We start from the raw sequence: 25025 nt of genomic DNA, 5'->3' as shown, positions 1-25025 counted from the left end.
GAATCACTCAAAGTTCACATCACTCAAAAGCAAAAATCTTAAAAGCAACTTCTCAAAACAAAACATCAAACATGTAAAAGAAAATTATATAATGTAAATGTGAACTTACATTTTGGACTGTTCTCACACAAAACTAACACACAAGTAACATGGACTACTCTTATCACAATTTTATGGTGCATCCAAGTCATTTTTGAAGCTTTAAATGCTTCAATCTCCATTCTTTGTTATCGCATTGGAACAAAATTACAACCAGTAGCCTACATTCTGCCAATCTTCTACTTTTTGTGTTCTACAAAAGAAAGACCTTATTAGAACATCATGTCGTGACGGAAACCGTCTCGGTTACTGTTGTAACCTCCGTTCCCTGATGGAGAGAACGAGACGTTATGTCGATGTAGTGACAATAGGGGTCGCCCTTGGGAGCGAGCCACAGGGCTAGAGAGGAAGAACATCCAGGGTTCACGGGTTCGTGAACTCGCATGGGAAAAGAAGCGCACATCTTCGCCTCTTTGGAGGGGAAAGGCGCTATAAGCAAGCGATAAACAGCTGTCCGTATTCCCGAACTTACCTGTTCGTACCTGACAGAACACGGGACGAAACCGGCTCAACCCGGAGACTGTAAAATCTCGCAAAGGTATTGGGTGTCGCCCAGCCCGCTGCCCTACAGATGTCTGCTAGAGAGGTGCCATGGGCCAGTGCCCACGAGGATGCCAAACTCCTTGTGGAGTGTGCTCGTATTCCCGAAGGGGCGGGCACGGCCTGGGCCTGGGCCTGGTATGCCATAGCGATGGCATCCACGATCTAGTGGGCAAGCCTCTGTTTGGAGACAGCATTCCCTTTCTGCTGTCTGCCAAAGCAGACAAAGAGCTGCTCAGAGCATCTAAAGCTCTGCGTGCGATCCAAGTAGATGCGCAAAGTACGCACCGGACACAGCAACGACAGGTTTGGGTCTGCCTCCTCCTGGGTCAGCGCTTGCAGGTTCACCACCTGATCCCCGAAGGGGGTTGTGGGAACCTTGGGCACATAGCCGGGCCGGGGTCTCAGAATTACGTGAGAGTCACCCGGACGAACTCCAGGCAGGTATCGCTGACAGAGAAAGCTTGCAGGTCCCCGACCCTCTTCATGGAGGTGAGCGCAATCAGGAGGGCCGTCTTCAAGGAGAGGGCTTTCAACTCGACTGACTCTAGCGGCTCAAAGGGGGCTCCGCGAAAGCCCAGGAGGACCACGGAGAGATCCCATGAGAGGAACAGGTGTGGCCTAGGAGGATTCATCCTGCAAAATGCTGCACATACACGGTTCCACATTCATTTCCATGTTCTGTGATGTCACTATGAGGTTCTATATAATTTTTTACATTTATTAAATTGAGTCAGCTGATACAGTAAGAGAAAGTACAAACTGTATAAATTCCTTCAGCATGCATTCAATAAAAGTGCTGTTTTGTCAAGATACATTATCACAGATAATTAGTGTGTTTCAGCACAGGACACAAATTGGAGATGTAAGAGGCAATAAATGTAATCTGAGCATTGAGCAAGATGATTAGTACCTTAACTGTAAAAAGATCAGCTATGCCGCTTAGCCTCATATGAGAAAAATCATATAATGTGAATAACTTTAATGAATTTAATGAATAACTTTTTAAAATTATTTTTTAAGCATGAATCCATTTTCTTACATTAAGCAACAAGGGTGATTTGGCTAAAAATAAAATAAAATAGGAAATACTGTTTTGGTAAGTATTAGATGATCTTGTATATTACGTTTCTAGGTCAAGTTTTCCACTGCAGTATATGAAGGTTAACCATCTGCCAACAAGACAAGTTTGCTCTAAGATACTATATTGCTTTTGTTTTTGTAATCTGTAAACACTTTTATTTTATGACTTTGGATGGATGATAATATTCTTTTGATAAGCAAAGTCTCCCCACCATCACTAGCAAGCCTGGTCCCTCAACTACACAAATAAACTATCCACCATAAAAACATTCTGGAACAGGATTCTGATTCTCGAAAGCCTGGTGGGGGTACTGTATACCCACCCCAAAAGTCCAGACTAATTCTTATTTTAAAGTAATCCTCCACTGTTCCACTGGTACTAACACAGACTAAATATAACCTCCTTTACCAGAGATTCTTTTGTGCACCAACTACCTTTTTCTGGGTTTGATTGATTCACAACTGCATGATGAAACTACGATGTCAGAATGCCTCTCCTTCTATGTCGCTTTCTTCTCTTGTCAGACTGTCAGCTGCAGCACATCCGATTTAAAAGGATTCAACACAGATGAACTTACAGGTCTGGCTTTGGTTGCACCAAAAATATCCTCCGCTGCACAAAGAAGGATATTTATCTGGAACAATGAGAAGTTTTGTGCAGGAATAGTGATTAAATTCCTGTGTATTTACTTTAGACTTCTGTACTTCAGAAGTATAGCCTACAAAGTGTGTGTTTTTTGGTCATTATGGGGCAACATGAAAATACTCCTAATTACACTACAATTAGTTTAATATATACAGTATATGAGTATATATATATATATATATATATATATATATATATATATATATATATATATATATATATATATATGTGTGTGTGTGTGTGTGTGTGTGTGTGTGTGTGTGTGTGTATACAGTAGATAGATAGATAGATAGATAGATAGATAGATAGATAGATAGATAGATAGATAGACTATATATATATATATGAAAGCATTGTTTGAGACAACAACATATGTGACCATGTTAATAAATGCACTTGCTCTGTAAAAATACATATTTTGAGCAAATAAATAGGTGAATTAATAGCATGTGTGTGTCACTACATCTGCAACTTCAGAAGTAATTAACTTCAAATGTAAATACAGAGGAAGTAAATGGAGAGTTTAAAGACTTCACATAGCAAAACAGTTATGAATGCCGCTGATATTATCAGTATGGACAGAGCTTTTAAACAAAACTAATATCTTGTATATGAATTTGTTCACAATATTATTGCTGTGCTTACTGTACATTACTCATTCCAGACTCACACTAACTCTTGTATGACCCTGTTCTCTCTATGTACGAAAGACACTTGCCTCAGAAAATAAGACACACTCAAAGAACAAATGTACCTCCATCTGTCTGAATAGTCTGATGCAATTTTCTTACATAACACTGGGTGCATTTAATGATCAATAATTGCTTTATTAATAACTGATAGATATGGTCCCAGTAATGGAATTTCCCTACATGATCTAAGAGGAGCTATATGAGCTACACATGCTTATCACCAACATATCACAGGCTACTGGCCCCAAGTTAATTCCAAACAGCTATTGAGGAGTGTGTGACATTATCTTTGTCATATCTGTCCTCCTTCTAAATGTCCACACGCCTCAAGTCACTAAAGCATATCATGTTTGTGATGACAAATTTTGTGACTGCAGTTTGGTTACAGTACTAGAGTTTCTAGTTTCAGTACTGATAAAGGCAAAGAGCTTGAGGTAAAATTGAAAATAGGTCACTAAGTATGTTTTTTTGAGATAAGACAAAAACATGATCAAGAAGATAGGCTGTTTAAACAGTGTTTCGACATTTAGTGTAATGCTATAGCCTACATGAGTAGCCCTCCCTGTCTCTCCACCCCTCACATTGCATTATGTGGGTTTCCGCACACAAAACACAAGGGACATGTGACAGCAACAAAATTAACTGGAGAATAACACATTTAACAGGTATTTATGAATTTTTTGTGTAATTCTTAATTAGAGTATTTTTGTATTATTTAATAACACACATCTAATGTAAAAGCATTTAATATTTATCTGATATGATTCATCTTCTTTAGGCCTGAATCTGCTCTTTCAGTTTGGTAAGATGATTTTTATTGTGCTGTATGGATTTTTGCACATGATGAAATGATGTTGTAAAGAAATGTTGTAAAAACAAAACAAAAAAGTAGAAAATGAGAATAATTCATAAAAACATAGCTGTTATAACCAACATTTTGATGCTAACACACTTATTGGCATGTTTTTCACAGTTACTTGTTCTAGACTTGTGTGTTACTTCACAAATTGGTCTCAGTACAGAGCAGGAGCTGCTAGATACCTACTGGAGACTGTGGACCCAAACTTGTGTCCTAATTTAATCTATGCGTTTGCCATTATAAACTATGCCAATAAGATAGCAGGCAGTGAGTGGAATAATGTGGCCCTCTACTCAACCTTTAATGCACTTAAGAACTGGTAAGTTTGTGGTTCAACTTGGAGTCTTGTTTTGATAATTAATTTGTCACATGTTTTGCTGTGTGACAAAGAGTTCACAAAGAGTTCACAAAAATGCTTGTTCCACTTCTGTAGAAATTCTCAGCTGAAAACCTTGCTATCTGTCAGGGACCAGGACTCAGGCCAGTATGTTTTCTGTTGTATATATACACACAGTATATATATATATATATATATATATATATATACATACATACATGGCTCATTCACAAAGATCATGATTAAATTTGCTGTATGAGCTATTTTGCTATTTATTTTGCCAAAGCATAAATATGTATAGCCACATTACCAGAAACGGTTGCCATAAATTTACAAGGTCTCACCAGATTCTCTAAAATGTTGGCCAACTGGACCAACCATCAAATATTCATCAAGTCTTCCATAGAATTCCTTAGAAATCATAAATCTGATGGATTGGACTTGGACTGGGAACACACTTCAGAGGAACAACCGGAAGATAAGCTGAAATTCACTCTATTGTGCAAGGTTAAAGCCAAATATATTTTCATATAGTTCCAATGTGTTTCTACTGCATTGCACTTTTAGTGGTGTAAAAATATGAATAGCCTATCAAATATTGATATTGATATGTATTGATATACTGTACATCAAACAAACGCAACAGTGGAACAATACTCTTTGGAACTCTAGGAACTTTTGGAAGCGTTTCTAACTGAAAGCAGGGCAAACAAAGACACAAGACTGATTCTAACAGCAACTGTGTCAGCACAGAGAGAAGTAATTGAAAGGAGCTACAATATTTCAGAGATCTCAAAGTATGAGCAAAATGACATTCCATATCAATACTGTCTCATGAGATTTATAAAAAGACCGTGTCAGAAATTTAGATGGGACTCATGGCAAAAATGCCACAGAAAGGGACAAAAATTATTCCATAATTTATACTGGTTGTAATTTTATACCATTTTTGTTTTTAATTGTTCAGAATCAGAATTTATTGGAATTAATTGATAAAATGTACGTCTTTTTAATAATGAATGTCACACTGTGCATTTTATGTTTAGAAAGAAATAAGCCCTCACAAATGCTAAAAATGTCCCTGAAAAATCAAACACATGGCATATATTGCCCCTTAAAGGAATATTCCGGGTTAAATATAAATTAAGTTTATTTTACAGCAATTGAGGCATAATGCTGATTACCACAACAATTTATTTTGACTTGTGCCACCTTGTCTTTAAAAATAGCAAAAATCTGGGTTACATTGAGACACTTACAATGAAAGTAAATGGGGCCAATCCGAAAACCTTAAAGTACTTACTGTTTCAAAAATATATCCACAAGATGTAAACATTATACGTGTTAACATGATTTCAGTGTGATAAAATCATTTACTAATTTTTTTAGTAAAAATTGACCCCATTCACTTCCATTGCAAGTGCATCACTGTAACCTTGATTTTTGCTTTTCTTAAAGAAAAGTAGTGATGAGTCGAAATATTTTTATTTTATTTTTTGGTTATCAACATTATACCATTATGTGTATGGTTATCACAAATTCTGTCGATAGAACTCAGATGGTATTAAACCCAGAATATTCCTTTAATGAAAAAGTACATTTTAAAACCTTAAAAGTGCATGTTGAAAATTAGATTTTTTTTTCCTAGATACTTGGACCATATATTGTCAAGACATTAGATTTTCATACGTTTGAAAATGGAATTGTGAGACATCGCAGTCTTTTGTACAGTAGTATCCAAGACAAGGAGAATATCTACACAAACACAGTAAGTGGATTGGCATTCAGCATATGATAATGTTCAGATAACATGAGCATTGGCTTCAATTCAGTGAACAACTTCAATATGGGACTGGGTAGTTTGCACACAATTATACTGTGATATCATTTTTGTCTTGCATGCAGGATTATGCCCTACAATATTAGAGAGTCCATGGAGCTTCTGTTGAGAAGTTATTAATGGGCTTTGCCACTTATGGCCGCTCTTTCACCCTCTCCTCCATTCAGAGTGGTGTTGGTGCCGCAGCCAGTAACACTGGTTCCCCTGGACCTTTTACTCAAGAGATGGGCCTGTGGTCTTATTTTGAAGTAAATGTCATGTGGAAACAAAAGCAATGTTTTCAGGGCAGAAATTATTGTTTGATTTATATTTTAATGTATTGCAAATGCTCTTGAATGTACCATTGACAATATCCAATTATGTGTTAAAGGAATAGTTCACCCAAAAATGTAAATTCTCTCATCATTTACTCACTCTCATGCCATATCAGGCATATATGACTTTCTTTCTTCTGCAGAACACAAATTCAGATATTTAGAAGAATATTTCAGCTCTATGGGTCCATACAATGCAAGTTATGAATTGCAAGTTAAAATTTGAACACTCCAAAAATCACATAAAGGCAGCATAAAGGTAATCCATATGACTCCAGTGTTTTAACCCATATCTTCAGAAGTGATATGATAGGTGTGGGTGAGAAACAGATCAATATTTAAGTCATTTTTGCTAGAAATTCTTCCCCCTGCCAAGTAGGGGGTGTATGCATGAAGAATGTGAATCACCAAAAACAAAAGAATAAGAATGTGAAAGTGAAAGTGAAAGTTAAAGTGCACATTCACTGAGCAAGGAGGAGAATTCATAGTAAAAATGTACTTATATATTGATCTTTATCTCACCCACACCTATCAGATTGCTTCTGGGGACATTGGAGTCATATGGATTACTTTTATGCTGATTTTTATCTGATTTTTGAGTTTCAGAATTTTTGCACCCAATTCACTTGCATTGTATGGACTAAAAGAGCTGCTAAAAATCTTAATTTGTGTTCTGATGAAGAAAGAAAGTCACACACATCTGGGATGGCATGAGGGTAAGTAAATGATGAGAGAATTTCCATTTTCGGGTGACCTTTTCCTTTAAGCTTTAATATGAATATTCTCTTTTTGTTTTTCAAGATTTGTCTTTTCCTAAATGGTGGGGTGATTCAGTGGCTAGAGTACCACAAAGTTCCATTTTCTGTTAAAAGCAGTGAATGGGTGGGCTTTGACAACATAAAGAGCTTTGAGATAAAGGTACATAGTATCTTTTCATCTAATGCCATGCTACCATTATGTCCATCCTTACAGGTACATAACACCTCTGTTTTATATTGTTCAGATAAAATACATACAGGAACATAGCTTTTGGGGAGCATTTGTATGGGCTCTGGACCTAGATGATTTTTCTGGAAATTTCTGTGGACAAGGCAGTTACACTTTTGTCCGCCACCTAAAAAAAACTGTTAATAGTTTGTAAGATTTAATGAACTACATGTTACATGTGTAAAGCGCATGTACTTGTACTACTAAATTTGAATGCTAAGTCATTTTCTGAACTTTCAGATACATGTTTATTTATTTGCTACAGGAGCAAAAGAAGAAATGCATCTTTCCATGACTACAATGACCAGCCTATCCATCAACCCTAATGCAGCAGTTGGGCAGAGCTCTTCACCACCAACAACATGTGTGAAGACCCTCAGCTCTCTTCCAGCACTGGAAAGTCAGTTTTGTGTGAACAGACCAGTCAGATTTTATTGCAAAACAGAGGACCTTAACTCTTTTTATTTATGTCTGTCACAGATGATCACTTTCATTGCATTATGCACTGCAAGTATCCTAATTCAATGGCATAGCCCTATAGGAGCATTGTACAGATTTAACATAACAAGCATAGAGCAGCATACCTACCTAAATTCTATACTATATACTGTGATGTGGGACACTTGTGGGAATTGTGGTTGTCACTATGAAGTCTTTTGAACTCATGAGTCTGCTGTAAAATTGCCCTTTTTTTTTTTTTTTTTTTTTTTTTTTTTTTTTTTTACCTTTGAGACATTTTAATCACCAGCTGAGCAATTAAATTAAGGTGAAAAATTAGAATTGAATTGCAGAAATTACAGGGAGCATTTTCAACATTACTTTTTGAGTTTAAAATCTGATTAGAAGGGTATATGTCATTTAGAATTTTGAAATGAGTTTCTTTAGCTTTGGGAGGAACAGGAAATGTCCTGCCTGTTAATGGCCTTTTATCGATAAAAGTGGAGTGCATGATGATGTCATGCTAAAAAAAAAAAAAAACATTTTGTTGCATAAGTTTTGGTTTATCACAAAAGAAATCGGCCCTTAAGCCATTTCCATAGGCTAAAGAAATGTGTGTATAGCACTAATTGTGCACCTTTCACCTCCCAGATGTCCCTAATGGCTACCGCGTTTATATTAATCGCAAAGAGTGGCCATTCATTTGTTCTCCGTGCACTTGTCGATGACAGGTGCATGATACGAGATATTTGTTTTGGCACTCCTGGAAGTATCATGACGCAGATGTGTTTGCAGCATCTAATCTGTGCAGGTATGCCGTTAAGACCAGTCCATAATAGTGCAAATAATACTTCACGTACAATAAATTGGCTTTCAACCTTGTCATCATGATTAACACAGGCTAAGGATTGGGGTAAATTCTGTCATGTGACACTACATTTTTGCGTTAATGCCTATTTTCTCGACAAAAAGTGTTTCCAAACCAGTTTTTCATGACATTTGAAGTATCGTCAAATCAAAATCAAAATCAAATCCCTTTATTGTCATTCAACCATATACACATGTGCAACAGTGGGTGAAAGTCTTGAGTGCAGTTCCAAGCAACACAGCAGTATGACAATTACAATAAACATCTGATTTACACACAACACAGTATACACCTAATAATATACAATATACAGTATACACAAAATAAGAAGACTGTATACAATAAAAATACACTTTTTTATTGTATACAGTACAATATAAATGTAATCAGTGTAATCAGTGGAAATAAATATGAAGTGTTGTGTTGACATTTAGCTGTCAGTTAATAGTCAGTTGCCAGTGTGTTATTAAGAGAAGTATAAAATGTTTGTCCAGTCTAAGGTTAATAAAGTGTGGTGCTGGTATTATGTATCGTGATCGATCAAGAGTTCAAAAGTCTGATTGCTTGGGGGAAGAAGCTATCATGAAGTCGGCTGGTGCGGGTTCTGATGCTGCGATACTGCCTGCCTGATGGTAGCAGTGAGAGCAGCTTGGGTTGGGTGGCTGGAGTCTCTGATGATCCTCCGAGCTTTTTTCACACACCGCCTGATATATATGTCCTGGAGGGAGGGAAGCTCACCTCCGATGATGTGTCTGGCAGTTCGCACCACCCTTTGCAGTGCTTTGAGGTTGAGGGCGGTGCTGTTGCTGTACCAGGCAGTGATGCAGCCAGTCAGGATGCTCTCTACAGTGCTGGTGTAGAACCGTGTGAGGATGTGGCAGTTCATTCCAAACTTCCTCAGCCGTCTCAGGAAGAAGAGGTGCTGGTGAGCCTTCTTCACAATGGCCTCAGTGTGGACAGACCATGTGAGTTCCTCAGTGATGTGGACACCGAGGAACTTGAAGCTGCTGACTCTAACTGACCCGTCATAGAGTATATACGCTAGAGTTAAACGGACAAATGTCGACACTTGTGAAATTTTAGCGATAATTTGCGTTTCCATCAGCTATATCGGTAAACTTTTTGATGCGCTACAGCTTTTGTCGCAAAAAAATAAATAAATAAATAAAATAAAAAAACTTGGATGGAAACGTAGTTAAAGGTGCTATATGTAATATTTTTACTGTACTAAATAATAAAATGACCATAATATGTCATTAGAGAATTAGGAAACATGCTAAATTGAAATACTGCCTTCTCCAATAACAGTATATTGTACTTTGAAGTTTCCATTCCAGGCCGGAATTTATGTTTATGTTTTGGCCTGTGTGACCCCGCCCACTGTCCACTCACCAATAGTATTTCGACACCGGGTTGCCAGATTTGAACAAGTTTGCAGGCAAACAACACTGTGTGAGGCAGCCATGGAAGCCAGCAAATGAACTGGATCACGAAAAATTCCACACGAGCTAGTTTATCATTTGCAAACCATAAAAACATTGCAAACGTATACATTAGCTGATCAACTTACGGTGTAAACTCGTCCCTTGACATTGTTAGTTTCGCTCGTTCCTGTTGCGTGTCCTCAACCTGGCAACCCGCATGAGCTTCGAGTCTGGGGCGAGGCAGACAATTCTCCAATATTTAGAATTTGGACTGCAGTACCCATTTCAAACGCTTGTTGTCAGTCTTACATATAGCACCTTTAGTGACGTCACTATAATCCGTTTACCAGTTTTATATTCATAAGACAAAAATAACTCAAAAGAAACCCTCATATATTACCTTTTGTAATACTGATCTCACAATATACTTTGAAACCCTTTCAAACATGAGATCACAAAACAAAAAGCTTATAAAAACAATAAAAATGTTCAAGCTTTTCAAATTCATGTAACTGCCCTAATATTATATAGCACTTTTTATCCCAGTATTTTTTTATTTTATTGTTTTATTTATTTATTATTATTATTATTTAGTTGTTGTTATTCTCTGTTTCATATACTCTGAACTGTACCACAATGCCTTATATTTGCCTTGTACTTTTTGCATTGTACTTGTCTGTAATTGAACTAAATTAAATAATAATAATAATAATAATAATAATAATAATAATAATAATAATAATACAAATATAATCCGCTCCCCTGCCTGGACAGAGTCAGGCACCATCTTGTTCGCCAGTGAAGGGACGAAGACTGTCGACCGCTCTTCATGCATCAAACCGAATATTATTAATTCCAGTCGGTATCAACTGGTAATTGTAAACGCTTTATTTGATGTGATTGAAATATTTATTTAATTACTTATTTTAGTGAGAAAAAGAAAAAAGTAATAATCGTGCCGCAGTGAAGACGTTGGCAACATGCTATCCGATAAGCCGTAGAATATTGAGTTGTTGTTACGTACACAAGCTCTTAAATTTAAAAACAAACAAAGTACGTGTTCTGTATACATTATTTAGAAGGTGTGTTTCTGATTTGATGGACTTTGTAACTCTTAACAGTTAGTACAAACATAAGATTATCGGTCAAGAAATACAGGCCTAACATCAAGACTGCTAGATTTGTTGAAAACAACCAACTTTAGACATTTTTAAATAGTTGATTTAATCTATAATGAGCGTAGTCAGTTCGTTACAGATTTGATAAAGACCATTTTTAGAAAGGTATTATCTGATTGTGGTCGTATACGTATTTATTTATTTTTTGTTTATGGTTTATTGGTCATTTGAGTGTGACTTATTTTTAAAAATGTGGCCTTCTGATTATTTAGGATGTACAGACGCATTTATTATGAATTTTGTGAACTTCACTGGTGTGTGCGCTGTACATTTACAGGTGCGGACACAAAATCGGAGAAATATCGATTCAGACAACAACCATTTTAAAACGTAGGCAATAAGAAACATTGCAATGGTCGAAAAAACATTCACCAGTTGCCAAAATAATCTTTTCAGGCTTTAAACTACGAAATTGTCGTCCTATTACCTGAATATCCATCTTTAACTGTTTTAAATGTACTGTAAGTTTAAAAACTTTTGCTGTCTCCAATAACAATATTGTTCATATTACAATATACATTGTGTCCCAGTTCTTATTCAAATAACTATTTGTTCTGCACATGGGGAGTGTTTTTGTCTCTTGTTTTTAAAATTTAGGTTATGCCAGAACGTTCTTCGGATAACTGGATACTTTAACTGCATTAGCTTTCCTGAAGACTGCTGCTTTTTTTTTTTTTTTTTTTTTTTTTTAAACTCACCATTGATTGCCTTTTTAATCCCTCATTGGGAATTTTTACCCCCTCAAAGTTCCTGTTCACCCCAATTAAATTTTCCATCCAGCTTCAGGAGATGTAGAAGATATCCCTTTTTCTTTCCATCACCTCCAAGAAATGCAGTCCCTTGGCTCTCCTTTTTGACAACATCTAGCTTGCGATTGTTTTTTTTTAACTCCCCAACCCACTTTGAATTTTCAACATTATTGGAGGAAAAAAAACTGGAATCAATTAAAAGGACATTTTCTAACATCGACCAATTTTAAAAAGCAGTTTAATGGGAACAGGTCTCTTCACCCTGTTCAGTCTTTACTCATCGGTCAAGTATTCCTTCAGGATCCACATAGTGCGGAGTGACCCTTCAAGAAGTGCTTGAGATCACCAGGAAACATCTCAGCCACAGTAGGTGAACGAAGTTCTTGCAGCGCATTCTCTCTTCAGTATTTTAATATCGGCTGCCATTTGGCATCATTCAGGACTGAATGTTGTGAGAAAATGTGAGCGGATCAACAGGAGCATGAATAGGCTTGTAACACTCTAAATAGGGAGATTCACGTAAAGCCTGTCGCAGGCATCCGGGACGAGATCCCAGCATCGCTGAAGAGCTCCTGACCTGGAAGAGTACAGACTTGTGCCAGTACGACCATGCAAGGAAATGACTGCTATTTCTACTACTACTCAACCTGTAGTAAGGTGAATTGAAGTCTAGAGACAGTTGATTTGGTAAAACATTGGTCACAAGACGTAAATTGGCTTATGTCTAAAGGCCGATTTATACTTCTGCATCAAACCTACGCCATAGGCAGGGAAGTACCTGTGGGCCCATGTGCTCGCTGTTCCGCAGAGGGCCCCTTTCCTGTTGTTGTAGGGGGGTGGCGGACCATTCTGCGTTTCCGTGACAAATGTCAAATTATAAGTTTTCCCATTTCATAGCATATAAAATATGATTATTGACTCTACACCACAGTTGAACATACAGTGAAAACAGATCAGAAAGTTCTCAAATAGAGTACAACAAATATCATGTCACTCACATACCAAATAATAGCCCAGAGGAAAAAAGCATAAGTTGTAAACTGTCACAACAGTGTCTATTTGTTGCTTTTGCTTGTAACTTCATGAAATAAACAGAATATAAAACAGCAGATGCTCTTGATTAAAACAATTCTCCTGCGTCCAAATCAAAGTCCCTTGTTCAAATACAATGTGATATAATGCATAGACCTTAAAATAATTTAGGAGGAAATATGACACTACCTCAGATATCATTTTTGTCATCCTGGAGAGGGTCTCTGGTTACAAAGAAGACCAGCTGTTGTGGTCTGCGTCGACACGACGCATTGTTACATTTTTGAAGAGGTGCACATCAGGCTACGCTGTAACTGCCGTAGCTACTCTTAGCCTTTGGCGTATGTTCGAGCAAAAGTATAAATTGGCCTTTATGCTGTATTTTGGTCAGAGCTTTCTCTGTGATTAACTTTTAGACTACGTCAGCATAGTCATATATGTTTGTTTGCTCAAAAGTGGGTTTTTCATGTTTCAAAATTGAATTTTCAACAAATGTTGATTATATAAAGTGAAAATAGTCACTCGTTTTTTGTCTTGCATTTTTTTGATTTAAGGGTGACAGCTGCCCTTTTCGTCACTGCGAGGCTGCCATTGGTAGCGAGACTGTCTGCACCCTATGGCAAGAGCAGATGTGCTTCCGCAAAATCTGCAAGTTTCGCCACATGGAAATAAAGGTTGGGGCTCACGGCCAAAACACCTGAGATCTTTTTGTTTCTTCGACTTAAATGGGATATTAGCAATGATCCACTTTGTTACTTCTTTTATAGAAAAACCGTAAGGAGATCCCATGCTATTGGGAGAACCAGCCGGAAGGTTGCCAGAAACCTCACTGTGCTTTCCATCATGTGAAGTCACGCATCATTGATGGGAATTGTTTCCCTCCAGATGAAGGTATCGCATCGCCTGTACAGTGTTGTTTGTAGAAGCATACTGGTTTTCATAAGCAAACTTAATCTTAACAACTCAACTCTTTTTTTTTTGTCATTGCCTTACAGGGCAAGTAGTCCAGAAGGAAAAAGATGATGTCCCACACGAGGACCAAGTCATCCAACTCTCTTCACCATTTGCACCCCCCACCAACCCACAGCTTAGAGGAGTCATTAGAAATGAGACCCAAGAAAATGTGCCCAGCCCTACACATCCACCAGTGGTCATCAACCCTGTGGATGATGATGATGATGAAGATGGTAAGAACCGATTTCTGTGACATGTCACATTTCATGTCATTTTTCCTCTAGAAATACCTCACTGTTCTGGTGCTTTAATATTTGCAGACCAGTTCGCAGAGGAAGGAGATGAATCGCTTGGAGGCTCACCCAGGAAACTGATCACAAGTAAAAACTATTTCAGTGTTCTTACTCTGATGTTTTCTGTTATGTAATGATAAAAGCTTTATGTAATCATTGGTTTGTCACATAGATGATTCTCTGAACTTTGGAATCCAGACACTAGAGGAGATCAGATTGAGGAAAGCACTTTTGGCCAATCTAAAAATGACTGGTAAATTAACCCTCAACGCTCTTTTGCTTTTTGTGTAATCTGTTGTTCAGACTAGATTTGCCACAATGTCATAATTTCCATACTGGTGTGGTATCCGCATTCAAAACCGGTTATACTGGTAATACCGTTGGTTGGACACTCGGTGCTATGGTGTAATTTTCATTGCTAAATAGCCTACACAATACAAGGCAGCTTGATATCAATCTTTGAATTTTATTTATTATTATTTGAACTAAATGAAAATGAAACTGAAAAAAATAAAGTGCAATCAGATTCAATTGTGGATTACTTCATTCCCGCCCGTGTTATCTCACACAACCCACCAATAGTTGAACCTGATGCGAGTCTGTAGCTGGATGCATCTCCAGCTCACGGTGAAGTTGTCTGTTTCATGTCAATTTCTCTAAATTCTCTAAACGTTCGGGTGCAGTTTGAGTGCAAGTCGCCCAAATACGGGGCAAACCGCGTCCCGTCTCGCACAGTTGTTGCTGTCAATTAAAAGTAACATCTTCTGTAAGTGTGCGTACACAGTAATTTTAATACATAGATCAAGAACATCTGGCTTTCAGTGCGTTCATTTAGGTTTATTTATGAGTTGCAAACTCAAACGACTATATGTAGGCAATTCTATTCGTTTGGCTATTAATATAGGAACTGTTGTCATTAAGTACGTTTTCTTTCATAATGTTTACCTATTTTACCGGTATAAATATTTGCACCGGTGTCGTTTTATGTACTGAGTATAACCGGTAACACCGTATAACGTGGCACACCTAGTTCAGACATTTGAATTTGAACAATTCTTTTACTGTTTCTTCATTTTCTTTATAGGGCAGTCCACATTGCAAGGTGCTGATCAAAGCAAAGGAACTGCTGTTGAAACGGAAAAAATTCGATCTCTCCCTCGGCCGGAAATGAACAATGCCAAGATTGGTACATACTCAAAGTAGTTTTCAGTTTTTGACCCATCTAAGATGAGAGCTACTTTTAATACTATTGAGCATCTATTCATTCTAAAACCCTTTTATAATCTTTGTTTCAGATTCTTCTGTTAATGAAATTGGAAAGAGAAAAATTACAGACAGACTTGGGAAAAGAATTTTTGGAAGAGGTAAATTTAATTTATATTATAAGTTTGTATTTGAGAGTTGTCACCTTTTTACACACTTGTGCATGACTTTGTCTTTGATTCTTTGTCAAGATGTTCCTATGGAAGGAGAAATACCTTTGAAACGAAGCCTTGCTGAACGTCTTTGTGGAGTTGTTGGATCCTCCGCAGAGCATGCAGACACGCCACCACAGAATAGTAAGAGACCTGCTTATTGTGCTAGCAACAATTTAAAAAAAAAATGTTTTTATTGTTTATAATTGTTTATTAACTCTTTTTGTGTATGTGCTTGCGCTTCTCTGTTCTCAGCTCAGAAACCAGTGCGTGAAAGACTTGGATTGACCACTGACCTCGCTACTAGTGGTATGGAGACAAAGTCATCTGGCGACATTCGTATAAAATCCCTCAAGGAGATTCGGCAAGAGAAAGCTGCCAGAACCGTCAAAGCGAGTAAAGTGGTGCATGTTGTCAAAGAAGTCCCATCAAAGGAGTCGAGCCCTTCCAAAAAAACTGCTGGTGGACCTCAAGTTAAGACTTTCTCTGAAATCCTTCATGAAAAGAAAAAACTACAGAAGGAAAAAGCCCAGGAAGTGAACGCTGCTGCTAGAAGCCCAGAGCGAAATGAGGGCCCTTCCACTGTCGCTGCTGGGGTGGTGAGAGTGAAGACACTAGAGGAGATACGAAGGGAGAAGGCTGCACGAATGCAGGCACAACTTAAAGAGACGACAAACGACAAGGCCACAGCCTCTAGTGAGCCTAGTGGAGCTCCAAAGAGGCGCATTCTGCGCATTAACAAAACCTCACGTAAGCCAAAGACATGCATTTCTCTTGATTGAAACTGTGTACTTCCAGGAAATGGTTAAAGAATTGCCACATGCCTTTAAGTGTGTGTGTTTATGTAGTTGTCTTTTTTTTTTCTTTTTCTTTTTTTTTTTTTTTTACAGCAGCTGCAAACAAAGTGAGTCAGACAAAACTAGATGCATCTGACAAGAAACTGGAACCTGCAACAGAGGTAAGACAAGTTGCAACCAAATGTAGAATTGTGGCTTTTCTTCTGTATGTAGGATAAAGCCTGTTTGACACGATTGCATTTGGAAGAATGCTTTGAGCTTTGACAAAACTATTGCTTTATACAGAAAATAGGGATTTTGTGTGTGTGTGTTAGCTTATTGAGTATTTCTTTTGATAACGGCTATACATTTATAACATGGTTACCTGGAGAGGACCATTGAGAACTATTATAAACGTGATTGTCGAAAAATCGAATCAACATGATGAGGGGACCACAATTACAAATGCGATAAGTAACAGTAAATAATTTACACGGATCCCAAACTGTTGCCCGACGAGTGAGAATGGTGTAACCTGTTGTCCAGGCTCAATTCAAGTTAAGTTCAATAGACAATTTATAATTTAAAAAATTTGGGTTACAGTGAGGCACTTACAATAGAAGTGAATGGGGCCAATCCGTAAACGTTACAATACTCATTGTTGCAAAAGTATAGCCACAAGATGTAAACAATACTCATGTTAACATAATTTTAGTGTGATAAAATTGCTCACTAACCTTTTCTGTGTAAAGTCATATCCAATTTGACAACTTCTTTGCCATGACCATGTAACACCATAAACCTTAAAACGACCATAAAAGCAGCAATTTTAAACAACTTTAAAATAAATAATAATACACACATTTTAACAAAATAATTAATGTAAATGCATTTATAAAATTGGAAGCTTCACATTTCTGCCTTTTAAAGGCGCTTTTCTATATATATATAACATTATACACAACTGTTTCTTATAAATCCATATTAATTATTTTAGAGAACGGTTCCCAAATCTCAATAAAACCTGCTTGACCGCGCCTGTAAGCTATCATTTTTTCTTACTAAATTTGATCCCGGACCTGTGTTTTCCAGGTTTGTATAGTTTTGTAGTTTTTTTTTTTTTTATTAACAATTTTGAAGAATAGATCTTTTCACTATCACAATACAAAATAACAAAGGAACATAATATTTTGGGAGGATAATTAGTACTGAAGTATCGCCTAATATACATAGTTGTGGTGACACAGGAATTGGAGTATTGAGACAAATATTTAGTTCGTCTATAGTCAATTTCCAGAGAGCTTGAACTGGAGTAAAAGTCCAGATGGCATGGAAATAGTCATCCCAAACATTGGAATCGCATTGGGAGCAAATATTAGAACTAGCTAAGCCCATCCTAAAAAGCCTATGTTGAGGTGAATGAACTCTATGAATCAAGGGCAAAAAGATGTTTTTTGTATATTATTAAAAATGGATACCCAAAATGAATAGTTTGTTTCCGGGCTGGGGGCCTGGGTAGCTCAGTGGTAAAGATGCTGACTACCACCCCTGGAGTTGCAAGTTCGAATCCAGGGTGTGCTGAGTGACTCCAGCCAGGTCTCCAAAGCAACCAACTTGGCCCGGTTGCTAGGGAGGGTAGAGTCACATGGGGTAACCTCCTCGTGGTCGCTATAATGTGGTTCGCTCTCGGTGGGGCGCGTGGTGAGATGTGCGTGGATGCGGAGAATAGCGTGAAGCCTCCACACACGCTATGTCTCCGCGGTAACGCGCTCAACAAGCCACGTGATAAGATGCGTGGATTGACGGTCTCAGACGTGGAGTCAACTGAGATTCATCCTCCGCCACCCGGTCACTACACCACCACGAGGACCTAGAGCGCATTGGGAATTGGGCATTCCAAATTGGGGTGAAAAAAAAAAAGATGGGGCTGAGGGACTATTATCTCTGCAACTGAGAACTTTATATAGCTTAACAATGATGTGCTTTTTTGTAAAAAAAAATTTAATTCATTAATTGTAGGCGATTGTGATGCTTGAACACATAATCTACTATTTAATACATGTCTAAGTTGAATGAATTGATAAAATGTAGTCTCGTCTAGATTGCATTTGGATTGGACCAGATAGGAGAGTGTTAATTGGGAACAAGAGAGTGATTTAATCGTTTATGTATCTTCCACCATGCTTGTAATGCTGTTAAAAATCAAGTAATTGTCATAACTTTGATGTATGTTTTTTTTATAGATTCAGTCATAAATGGTAGGTCACACAAAGAAAGACCTTTCCATGACATACTTTTTATGTCTAGCCAAGAACAATGATCAGGTGTCACATGAAGCCATTTATTAATGACCTGTAGTTGTGATGCAAAAAAATAATTCAAACATTTGGGGCATTAAGTGCTCCAAGGTGAGTTGGCTTTTGAAGAGTTTCTTATTTGATCCTAGGGGTTTTACCTTTCCAATAAAATTTTACTATTGAGTTTAATAATTATAACCAGTCGGTGGTTGGGTAAGATGGGGCCGTTGTGAACAAATAATTTACTTTTGGCAATATAGACATTTTAATTACTGGTAGAGATATTGATAAGGGCATCCATCTCTTTAAATCTTCTTCCACTTTCTTTAAGAGTGGTATGTCATTTAAAATAAATAAATCTTTAAGATTTGCAGATACATCTATACCCAAATACTTGATTTTATTAGTCAACTTGATGGGGATGTTGACTGGGCGTGAAACTTTGTTTAAATAATTCAGGGGGGAGAATTTCAGATTTGGACCAATTAACCGTGTAATCTGATACCTGTCCAAATTCATGTATTATATAAAATGCTGCTGAGAGTGAAGCACATGTGTTCTGTAAAAAAAAATTAAAAAAAAAGTACATCAACTTCGTAAAGGCTTATCTTGTGTGTTCCTTTTGGGGTCAATACGCTTTCAACTTTGGGTCACTGACGTATTGCTGCCGCAAGAGGTTCTATGAATAAGGCAGAAAGCAATGGTGATATGGGACAGCCCTGTCTCGTTCCCCTTTCAAGAGTAAAAGACTCCGAGAGAATGCCATTGGTTAATACCGAAGCTCTTGTAGACTGATAGAGTTTTAATCCATTTAATAAACTTTTTCCTGAATCCAAAATGTTCGAGTTAAGAATAGAAAGTCCCAACACACTTTATCGAAGGCTTTCTCTGCATCTACAGTAACAACTATACAGGATATTACATTTTGATTGTACAATTTGATCTCACTGGCCAGTCGCCTTGCATTATCAGCTGAATGCCTTTTCTTAATAAAACCTGTTTGGTCAGGATGAACCAATGTGCCAATGACTGATTCTAGTCTTGCAGCAAGTGCTTTACTAATAATCTAAACATCACAATTAATCAAGGATATTGACCTGTGACTAGAGCAAGACGGGGATTCTTATTTGACATTAAAAATAAAGATATAAGTGCAGTATTCATATAATGTGGAAAATATACCTCATTAACCATTCTAAGAAATGTAGGGGCAAGAATATTCCAGAACTTTTTATAAAATTCAATTGGATAACCATCCAAACCAGGTGCCCTATCATTTCTCATACCATCCAGAGCCCGTTTCAGCTCCTCTATGGATAATGGTGCATCTAAAAGATCCATTCGATGTTTATTCAGTCGTGGTAATTTAATTATATCAAGAAAAGTGAATATAGCTGAGGAATCATTTTTCTTAGGAGAAGAATATAATTCTTTAATGTATTCTTTAAAAACATTATTAATACCCTGTACTGTATGTATTACTTTACCTTCTGTGTACTGTATTCCCTATATGAATTATTTTGGTGTGTGTCTCTTTTTTTGGTGAATTTGATCTTAACTGTTTTAATTGGTTTTCAAGTTCTTGTTTCTTTTTTACTTGTACAATAAGATATTACCTCTCAGTACTGCTTTAGCCATTTCCCAGAGTAAAACAGGTGAGCATCCATGTGTACCATTTTGTTCCAGAAAAGTGCCCCATTCTTTATGGTTTGAATTGATAAAAGCTTCATTTAATAATGAGATGTTTAATTTCCACCTAAATGGTCTTGCCAGAGTATTCATCATGTATTCAAAAGAGATTGGGCCATGATCTGTTAATAATAATGGATGCATTTTACAATTAGTCACTTCTGAGAGCAAACAATAATTACATTAAAAAAATAGATCCGTGAAAAAGATTTATGTGGGCATGAATAAAATGTGTAGTATTTTTTGGTGGGATTGGATAAACGCCAAACATCAGAGAGGCCTAACTCCCAAGTATGATAAAATAATATGGGAGGACTGAGATTGCTTAAAACCAGACATATAAAATTGGTCTAGCAGAGGATTTAAAACTGTATTAAAATCCCCTCCAGTTATCAAAACAGATTCAGGGAATTTTTGTATTTCAGCCAAAATATTATGAAAAAAAAATGGGCTATCCTTATAAGGAGCATATATATTTACAGTGGTTCAGTTTCTAGTTCCAATGTCTCCATTCACAATTATATAACATCCATTTGGATCAACAGTACTAGTACAAAGAGAGAAGGAAACTGTTTTATCGATTGTTACCACCATACCTCTTTATTGAGAGTTGTAAGAAGCAAAGTAAACTTGGTCAACCCATCCTGATCTAAATCTGTAATGCTCTGCATCAGTTAAGTGTGTTTCTTGTAAAAGACTCACACTTGCTCTCTTACTCTTTAGAAAGTCCATAATTCTTCGTTTTTTTATCAATGGCATTAATTGCACAAATATTCCATTAATAAAATTGATAACGTTTGAGACATAAGAAATTTGGGGACTGTCTTCCTGTTATTCCAACTAAGGCAGCCTAATACAATAAATACAAGCGAATAAGGTATATTACCATCTAAACAAGATACAAATCACTAACAGGTCAAGCATTTCCCTATAGTAAATTAATCTCCTGAAATTACCCAGGAGCACACTCCCATGGGGACCATATTCATTGAAGGGGGATCGCCAATACAAACATAAGATATAAAACTCAAATTGGGAAAACATTGCAACAGTATCTTTAATTATGGATAACACACAAAAACACAAACTTCAGGAAAACAACAAAAAAAAAACGTTTTTTTTTTTTTTTTTTTTTTTTAGAAAAGTTGAAATTAGAGAGATCGATATATCGGTTTTAATGGTTTTAATCTGTCTTTTTTTCTGGGTATTATAGGGATTATGGTTGCACAATATTCATTTTAATTGTAAGCAAAGACTTTTTTTTTTTTTTTTACATTCTATAAATCGATTTTAAAAACTATCGGCCAATAAATCGGTATCGGTAGAAATCCACTATCGGTCGACATGTAGTCGAAAAACTTTTTTATGGTAATCAACATTATTCCTCAAAATACTATCTATTGAGCTTCACTTGTAATGTACCAGGAATATTCCTTAAAAATGGGTGCTGAAATGAAAAAGTGTCGATGTAGACGCAAGATGTGTGAAACAGGCCTAAGAGAATATTATTGTTTCCGGATAATGACTGGTTGTGGATTGTAAATCCGTTTCTCTTATTAACTTGTTCCAGGCAAATGGAAAAGGGGACAACTCTGGCGAGACTGTTAAAGTGAAGTCGTTTGAGGAGATCATGCGAGAGAAGAGACTCCGCAAGCAGCAGGAGGAGCAAGGCACTTCCACCATCCAGAAAGAAGCAGGGCCAGCTGCACCTGCTGCCTCACCACCAGCCTCTGAACCCTCCACCCAGCCTCAGACCTCAGTAGGACACCGCATTACCCTCAAACCCAAAACCCCTCCAGTCCCTGCTGCTGTAGTGCCCCAGCAGAGCTCCCCTAAGCAATCTGGGGAGAGTGCTCCATCTTCAAAGACACTTATGCCCTCAACCCCTGCAATTATACCTGTCCAGCTAACTGAGGGAACCATTCAAACACTAGAGACCAAAGGTACTAACCAAATCTGAATTTACAGCTGTTTTCTACTTTACTTCTATTTCACTTGTAAATGCTCATAATTGTTTTGTGTCTCCATTTCAGTGAAGCCTAAGGTCAATGTGAAGCCATCAGTGATGAAGCCAGCATATCAGCCTGAACTGAAGAGGAAAGCTTCTAAGGTTCATCACTCTGCTGTTGCTGAAGTGAAACCACATAACACTGCCCATCAAACGCCCTCATTATTGGATATTCCCAACAAGTGGCTAAAGGCGAGTTTATTTTTTTCTCATAATAGTTAGATGTCACTACTAATCAAAATAGAATGGAGTTGTAAGACTTTTGCATCCTCTTTCAGGTGGCTTCACCTAACCATGTGACGGACGTTCAGTCTGACACTCAGCAGGTGCCCTCCAACACTGAGGATGTTAAAACAGTGCCTACGCTTGAGCCCAGCAGTACCACGTCAACAGCTTCTGAGACCGTTGCTGTCCCTAAAAGGTATGTAACATGAGAACTATCCTGTATTCTTTACATGTTTCAGGAGGCAGGAGAAATTAAAGGTTAATGAACAGAGTGAAAGTGCCCAACCAGTCTAAAATATTTTGCTTTGTGAGGTCACTTCTCATCCTATTTTGATCCTTGGATTGTTTTCCCATAGCCCTGTGATCAGAACACCTAGTTTGCAGCTTTCTAGGCGGTCCAGTACGGCTGCTCGTACTCCCGCTGCTGTTGCCGTTAGCAGTTCATCAGTGGACGACTTTGAAGACCTGTTAGATGAATTTACTGATGATCGGCTGGAGGATGATTTGGAATTGGACCCGGGCAAGGGTGAGGACGACCTCCTTTTAGAACTCTCCGAGATGATCGACAATTAGACATTGAACGGTCTACATCCCTTCACTTACAGGCCTGTGCCCTCTGCCCCATACAAACCCACTGCCACTAAGGATTAGAAAAGCCTTCATGACTTTTAGTCTACAGCATTTTAAATTAAAATGTTTTATTTTCAAATAAATGTCTGTTTTTATGGTTCTTTTTCTCACTTTTTTTTTTGTTTTTTTGTCAATGTAAATATGATTTTGTCATCAAATTGTACTCGATTAACTGGTTTTGCCCCCTCAATTTTCTTGTATTTTACTTCTGTTGTCAAAAAAGGAAAAACCTTTGTTCTGATGTTGCAGGTATTGTTTAACAAGCCACCGTTGTAACAGCCTCGGGTATATTGTGTTGGAAGTCATATAGCACTAGCACACAAATCATGTTACAAAGGAAGTTTTCACTTGTGTACTATGTATACTGAAAGTAGTTTTGCAAGGCCACACCCTTCTTAATATTGTCTTTGATTCACATGTTTATAAAGTGAGTCATTAAGTGTTCCTTTGCCTGTGTTCATTTTTGAGAAGATTATTTTAATGGAAAATTTCCCTCATCTTTGTATCTTATATCTGTCTGTTGTTTATTGATCTGACATGGAACTAAAGGACAGGGATCCTGCATTTATTTTTTTCTCCCCTTCGGGTAGAAGCAATTCTATTGCAAATTTTACACTCATTTTAATTGCCTTGTGAACACCTGTACATTTTCACCTCTAGTAGTTCATGTGAAATTGGTTTAATGTGTTTTAGCAATCATGTACCTTCTCGGACTTCTGATTTCAGTAAGAGGAATGTAAATAAGAAAAAGCTGTATTCTCAGGGAAAACGTTTCAGCATTGGAACTGCTTATCTTTATATCCTTTTCATGTTTTATTTGGAACAGTCTTGTCCATCCATGTCATCCAAGCTTCCTTTTTATCAAGTTTGAACTTGTGTCATGCATTCAAATCTTGGATGTGAAATGTATTTTCTGCTGGTGGATGTGCCTATTCTTGAATGGCACCTCTACAAACCATCTTTGTAAATAAAATGTCTTTATGAGAATATATATTTGGGTTTCATTTTTGAATGGGTTAAAGTTTTTTTTTTTTTTTTTTTTTTTTTTTGGCAGTCAGTTTTCTCATTACATTTTTTTCATTTCTTACATTTTGGGATGTCACAGTCTGGGATATGTCAATGATTAGCAACAACATTGATTTTGATGCATTATTTTTTGTGCAGTGTCACAGTTAAAAATAAATAAATAAAAAAACAGGACCTTAGAGGACAAAAATGTCTGTGTCATAAAAATATGATGTAGTAATATTATTTTCCACTTTCACTGACTTTAATCAACATCAGTCCTGATCATAACTTCCAAATATTCATTCATTTTCAGGATTTTAACCCCTTTGAATGCCAGTTTGTTTACATAATGCCACTGTTGTTTTTTACACACATGACACAATAAACACATACAAAACACTCTGACATCCATACCAACACACCCACACAATTTTAGCTGCATCATTTATTCAACTGGCCTGCAGTACTCTATAATACAGCAAACAGAAAATAGGAAAAAAGCATGTATTTGCTCCATAGACTAAACATGAGAAAAATGGCGCCATTTGGTGGAAAATATAAAAAATAATAATTTTGAAGCCAGGGCTCCAGAATGAAAGCATAATATCATAGAATTCATGATTTTATGCTTTAATGGCACTGGG

General features: G+C 37.1%; 1 protein-coding gene and 1 pseudogene across 2 annotated transcripts; both read left to right on the top strand.

Annotated features, from left to right (window-relative positions):
• Window positions 1-2202: 2202 nt before the first annotated feature.
• Window positions 2203-7551, top strand: LOC127427773 (acidic mammalian chitinase-like; annotated as a pseudogene).
• Window positions 7552-12018: 4467 nt separating this feature from the next.
• Window positions 12019-24362, top strand: LOC127427976 (zinc finger CCCH domain-containing protein 11A-like). 2 transcript variants are annotated; one of them, XM_051675992.1, is made up of 16 exons: window positions 12019-12420; window positions 12564-12711; window positions 13641-13760; window positions 13854-13977; window positions 14082-14273; window positions 14361-14420; window positions 14506-14586; window positions 15418-15519; window positions 15629-15697; window positions 15788-15892; window positions 16004-16498; window positions 16639-16706; window positions 22081-22453; window positions 22544-22710; window positions 22797-22939; window positions 23100-24362. In XM_051675992.1, exons 2-16 carry the CDS (start codon window positions 12664-12666, stop codon window positions 23314-23316), a joined length of 2364 nt encoding a protein of 787 aa, XP_051531952.1. In that variant the 5' UTR covers window positions 12019-12420; window positions 12564-12663; the 3' UTR covers window positions 23317-24362. The 2 variants fall into 2 exon arrangements, with proteins under 2 accessions (XP_051531952.1, XP_051531951.1); XM_051675991.1 differs by having other exon boundaries at window positions 12019-12424.
• Window positions 24363-25025: the final 663 nt, after the last annotated feature.

This window comes from Myxocyprinus asiaticus, chromosome 37 (genome assembly GCF_019703515.2).
Source record: "Myxocyprinus asiaticus isolate MX2 ecotype Aquarium Trade chromosome 37, UBuf_Myxa_2, whole genome shotgun sequence".
In the NCBI taxonomy this organism is placed as follows: Eukaryota; Metazoa; Chordata; class Actinopteri; order Cypriniformes; family Catostomidae; genus Myxocyprinus; species Myxocyprinus asiaticus.
Note: the sequence above shows the minus strand (reverse complement) of the source record. Positions and strands in the feature narration are given on the sequence as shown.